The following is a 5,993-nucleotide window of genomic DNA, read 5'->3' as shown; positions in this document are numbered from 1 at the left end:
TAGTTGTGAACTCGTTGTTTATTCATATACATATAAACATGCTTATTAATTATAGCAATGAACTTTGTTTCTCATTATAACAATGAAATTTGTTTCTCATTATAGCAATGTACTTGTATTTATGGAAAGTTTTATACTAAATATTGATTTTGTAAACTTGTGAACTCATCAGCTATTTTCATAGTTGACCCTCGTTTTACATGCTTTTTTAGGAAATAATTAGTAAGTTGGTATAAAGATTCATCATCATAGAGCATTTTGCATAGTGTGGAAGTTATTTTATGAACTTATCTTTTGAACAATGTCATTTTGGAAAACTTGTATTTTGTTTTGTTTGAATTATGGGCTGTAAACTTTTAACTACTATTATGGTGATGTATCTTTATCTTTTGCAATGAAACCCGTATCACTGTCATATCTTGGGTTTCCGCTTTTGCGGGGTGTGACAATAAGTACGAGCACTTACTCTCTTACATGGAGTGATTAAAGGGTATGTTCCAAGTACTCGATACTTGACTTTTTCCAAGTATAAATTAGAGCATAAAGAGCTAGTCTTGGTGCTTCATTTTCTTTCAAAAAATAATGTGGGTATTCTTCATCTTATGCTCTCACTCTCCTTCTTCCTTTTTTCCACTTACGCACTTAATGGGTTAAGTTCATATGAAGATAAAGTTGATACTTTCACACTCTCATTGAGTTAATACTTTGTATTAACTTCAAGCTTAGGAGTTTTAAATCATTACAAGATCAAGACTAGCATCTTCATCAAGTTGATTTATTGTTGGTGTCCTAGAGAAGTTGGAGCTTTGCTCTACATTCTACATCAACATCTAACCTTCGGAGAGGAACCAAAGTATGAAGTTTAGACTATTTTTGAATAAAATCTCAACATGACAATCACCATAATTCTTCCATGAATGGAGCTTCAAGCTTACAATACCTCATCAAACTCCACCATGATCAATTAGAGTTAAATTGTATGAAGTTTAGGAGCTTAATCGCTTAAACAACAATAGAATCAACTATTAATCTCAAATGAAAAGTTAATTTTCAGATTCAAACTCCAATCTAAACCCTCGATTATGAGATAAAGAGTTTAGAGAAGGTGACTACCTTCAAAAGCAAGAAATTGATGCGGGGGAAATACATAAATCTTCATTATGTCTCCATCTATGCTTCAGAACGCCATAGTTCCCCAAAATTTTCTAATTTGAAGAAACCTCTAAAACCTAGATTGATGGTGGGGGAGATGAAATGAGTTTATGTCTCTCTAATAGATTCTTATCGAGTTCCTAACTTGCATGCTTAAACTAATCTTTAATTTCATCACTAGATCTCTTCTTAGCTTCTCCAAACATCATGAATCTCTCTCTTTCCCAGAAAAACGATTTGAATGAGATTGGGAAAAGATGGAAAAAAAACAACCAACCCAATAGTTACATTAACATTTTACAATCTACTCCCTTAACTTCTTTACTTCTAACAATTTTTCCCAAACATTGACTCAACTAACTAGCTAGTATTTATGTACATTAGTAGTCCTTCTCTACCAAAACTTCTATGAATAATGTCCTTACTAGAATTAGTCAAGTCAAATCTTGGTACAAGCTTTTATCTAAATTGCCTATTTAGCACTAGTTTTATATTTAACTCAAATAAGTTCTAATTTATTTTTATTCATACTAAATAAATAATTTGGTTTATCTTTTTTTAATTGTTTATTTTCATTTTAATCAAATTTTTATTTTCACAAAAAAAATAGACAAAAATCCTAAGCCCAAAAGAGCATGCTTTGTTTTCATCCAATGTTACCTTGGGACATTATAAGAGGGTCTATGGGACAATTGACTTTTATCTAAGCTACAAGTATTTCTAATTTGTGTAATCATAATCCAGTTAGTGTTTAACTCTAGGTAAATTGTGTTTATCAGATATACTTACAATGGTTTTTTAGATAATCATTGACCTCATATTCATCTATAAAAGTGGATTATAAGATCTGATATACGTGTAATGTTAGTTCATTACCTAAGAACGAATGTCTTTAATATTGTATTTTGTTTCGATACTTTCTTTGATTCCAATTATTATGTGCATAAACTATGTGGAATACTATATGTACTAAGTGGTGCTTTCACAAAAATGACTTTTATAAAGAGTTGTTGAAATTGGTACGAATCTTTTTATTTTAAATTGATTTTGATCAGTGATAATGTACATCAAATTTTGGATGTGTTGTGACTTTTGTAGCACTCATGCATATTGAAACTTTGTACTATGATGACATTCTACATGATCTTGCTTAGACCGGTGATTTTTAGCCCCTCCTACGATACTTGTGTGATGGTTTAGGCATTTGAAAGTGCACGATCATTTTGAAAACTTAAAAGAAATATCATGTTATAATTTTTGTGTAATATCCATGTATCCAATATGAAACTTTATAAATTCCAAACTCATAGACCTATAAATCAAACACTTCTTAACATACAAATTCACATATTTAACTACCAATAATCTCTACACGAACATTCATAATTCTTAAACCGATGAAACCGATTATTATCTCTCACAATAATCTCTCTCCCAACAATCCCCGAAATAAACTTAATCGCACTATGACAATCCAAACAAATCCTCAAGTTCTTCGTAACCCTAATTGGAACTCCAGGAGGTATAACACACAACCCAAATGCAATCGCTATCTTCTCACTATGGTGCCAAACTTCCGATTCACTCTCTTCTTCTTCTAAATCGAAAAGAGATAATTTTGTGTCGGGTATGTATCCCGCTGCTTTCATTTGGTTCTTGAGTTTTGTGAGCATTGATTGGATTTCAGAGTTTTGTTCGTGAGATGTGTCTTTTGATTGAAATGTGTGGATGGAATTCTTCACGGAAATCCAACTGTAGCCTGTGGATTTTTTTATTCCGACGTCTTTCATCTCCATTCTTACGAGATTCGCATCCTCCCACCTAAATTTAATTGATAATTAGATTAATGATTGTTTTGCATAAATATTGGTTTTCAATACGACTAAATGCAAGAGATATGAAACTACTTTCATCTTTTTTTTTTTGGGCATAATATATAAACCATCGTACTATACTATTTTAGTAATTTAAAATTCTAATTTAATTTTTATCAAGGTGTTGTACTTTTAATTTTTGTTCTTACGAGGACATTATGTTTAAAAAAATCATACACAAAAGCAATGAAATTTGGATTGTATCGGGATGACATTACCACAATTAGGTAGACTTTTCAATCTACTATGATGTAATATAGCTAAAAACCAATGATAGTAATTGTTATTATTTGTAGAGTAATTACTGAAATCGTCCCTATGGTTTGGTCAAAAATTGCACATTTGGTCCCTAATTTTTATTTTGCACTCGGATCGTCCTTATGGTTTGATTTTATTGCGTTTTTCGTCTCTTGCATGCATAAAGTTACAGACCAAATGTGCAATTTTGACCAAACCATAGGGACAAAAAACGCAACAAAATCAAACCATAGGGACGATACGAGTGCAAAATAAAAATTAGTGACGAAACGTGCAATTTTAATCAAACCATAGGGACTATTTCAGTAATTTACTCTTATTTGTATTTAACCTTAGCAATGTGTTTTCATTTATTCATGTATTACACCATTCTAATTCCATTTCTTTTTTGTTACAACTTTATAGAGTTTATTCCCCTAACTGAAGTGTTACAAAATCATTTTATAAGGACAAAAGATTATGATGATCAGTTTTGAGAAAAAATTATACCTTCCAGAAGCTGCAAACATGTTTGAAAGAATAACATGGTTTCCAGAATCCTGAGGATCCAATTGAAACAAATTATCAGCAGCAATCTTTCCTATCTCATTATATCCATGGACTTTACAAGACCCTAAAAGAGCACCCCAAACAGACACTGTAGGCCTATAAGGCATTCTTTTTATAAACTCATAAGCACTCTCCACCATTCCACCTCTTCCCAACATATCAACTACACATGCATAATGCTCAACACCTGGTTCAATTCCATATCTTAATTTCATTGAATCAAAAACATTCATCCCTAGTTTCACTTCTCCAGCTCTACTACATGCTGCTAAAACAGACACAAAAGTAACATAATTTGGTTTCACTTCAAATTTCATTTGTTCAAACAAGGAAATGGCCATGTTTGATTGTCCTAAATGGGCATACCCACTGAGTAACGCGTTCCATGTGATTAAGTTTCTTTCAGGCATTTCATCGAACACCTTTTCACAGTCTTCTATGTTTCCACATTTAGCATACATGTCGACTAATGCACTTCCAACAAAAATGTTTCCATCAATACATGATTTGATTGCAAGTGAGTGAATTAATCTTCCTGTTTCCAGGGATGAAATCCCAGCACATGCACTGATAACGCTTGAAATGATGAAGTCTTTTGGCTCGATGTTGTTTCTCATTGCTTGTAGAAAGAGGATGCAAGCTTTTTCTCCTTCGTTGTTTTGTTCATAAGCAGACACCATGGAACACCAGGAAACGTCGTTATGATTGCTAATGTTGTTGAAAACTAAGTGAGCTGAAGTTATGTCTTTACACTTACCATAGAAATCGATCAAGCTGTTTGCAACAGAGAGGTGATGTTCATACCCATATCGTATTACAAACGCGTGAATTTGTTTACCGATTTGCAGAAACAGGGCATCGGAACAAGCATTAAAGACAACGCAAAAGGTTATTGAAGTAGGCTCACCAGATAGCCTCCTTGATTTGATGAAAGCGTCGATTGCTTTACGAGGGTTTCCATCAAGTACAGCGTTGGATATATACGCATTCCATGTTGCAAGATTCTTCACAGGCATTTCGTCGAACATCTTATTGGCATCATCCTTGAGACCAATTTTGGAGTACATATCAAAGGCACTGCACCCAACAAAGACGTCATGTATTTGACCTGATTTAATAGCGAGTCCATGGAGCTGTCTACCGGTTACTGGAGACCTCAGAGAGTTGCAAGCTTTGAAGGCGCATGGGTAGGTGAAGTCGTTGGGTGCGATGGAGTCGTGGTGCATATTACGGAAGTGGACGATGGCGGCGGAGAAATGGCCGTTTTGTACAGAGCCGGAAATGAGGGCGGTCCAGGTGACGACGGAGCGATCTTGTGCAGGTATGAGGGAGAGCAGGAGTTGGGCTGAATCGAGGAGGTCGAGCTTGGAATACATGTTTACGAGGTGGTTGCAGATGAAAGTAGGAAAAGGGGAGTCGATGGTTTTGATGATCACGGCGTGTGTTGCTCGACCCAGGACGGAGGAACGGGATGAGACGGCTGATTGAAGCAGCGACGCGAGGGTATTGAGGGTGGCGGACGCCATGGTTACTGGAACTCATGACTGGCGGCCTTGGTGTTTCTGTCGTGGCATTTTATTAGAAATGTTTTAAATGTTAAGTATCGACCATGGGAGTTGATTTATCAAAGGAAAATGTCATTTTAAGGAAAATGTTATTTTAACCTAAGAAACTTATAATATTTGTTTTAAAAGATCATTTATACATTAAAGGAATGAATTATAATGTGACCGACTTAAATGGTTCATTGACCCTTGATAGAAGTTATTGATGCCAAATCAGACTAAAATGGGTGAGGTGGACGCCAAATCATACAAAAATTAAAAGATCCGGTTGGCATGCCCTTGGCCATGTCGGTACTGAGATTGACTCTATCATTTTCACCGTGTGCATTTTTCGTAACTCCATCTTCACTTGTAGTTGTAGGGTTCATTCCCCATTATTCAACTCCACCACGTGTAACATCCAAAAATCATAAATGAAATTTTCGTCTTTAAAACTATTCCAAAAACCTTAAATTACATAAAAACATATTTTCAAAACCAAAATCATGAATCAGAGTATCTCAAAATTATAAGTCAATAAAATTCAGGATGATGTGCAGAATCACGCATTCGACTTACCCTATCATCTAATATACCTAAAATCATAAACTCAAAC

General features: G+C 34.4%; 1 protein-coding gene across 1 annotated transcript; it reads right to left on the bottom strand.

The window, feature by feature from the left end:
• Nucleotides 1–2,373: 2,373 nt before the first annotated feature.
• On the bottom strand, nt 2,374–5,417 carry LOI1 (Pentatricopeptide repeat (PPR) superfamily protein). The gene is made up of 2 exons (XM_078993299.1): nt 3,774–5,417; nt 2,374–2,973 (listed from the first exon to the last, which is right to left on the bottom strand). Exons 1-2 carry the CDS (start codon nt 5,357–5,359, stop codon nt 2,508–2,510), a joined length of 2,052 nt encoding a protein of 683 aa, XP_078849425.1. The 5' UTR covers nt 5,360–5,417; the 3' UTR covers nt 2,374–2,507.
• Between the last annotated feature and the right edge of the window lie 576 nt (nt 5,418–5,993).

This window comes from Lactuca saligna, chromosome 5 (genome assembly GCF_052625555.1).
Source record: "Lactuca saligna cultivar CGN05327 chromosome 5, ASM5262555v1, whole genome shotgun sequence".
NCBI classification, from domain to species: domain Eukaryota; kingdom Viridiplantae; phylum Streptophyta; class Magnoliopsida; order Asterales; family Asteraceae; genus Lactuca; species Lactuca saligna.
This window is presented reverse-complemented; position numbering and strand designations above follow the sequence as displayed.

What these genes read in the sequence shown, in the direction of transcription:
- LOI1 (XM_078993299.1), bottom strand. Translation starts at nt 5,359, where the DNA reads ATGGCGTCCGCCACCCTCAATACCCTCGCGTCGCTGCTTCAATCAGCC. An exon ending in ATGTTTGCAGCTTCTGGAAG is followed by an intron (nt 2,974 to 3,773) that starts GTATAATTTTTT and finishes AATTAAATTTAG; the next exon opens with GTGGGAGGATGCGAATCTCG.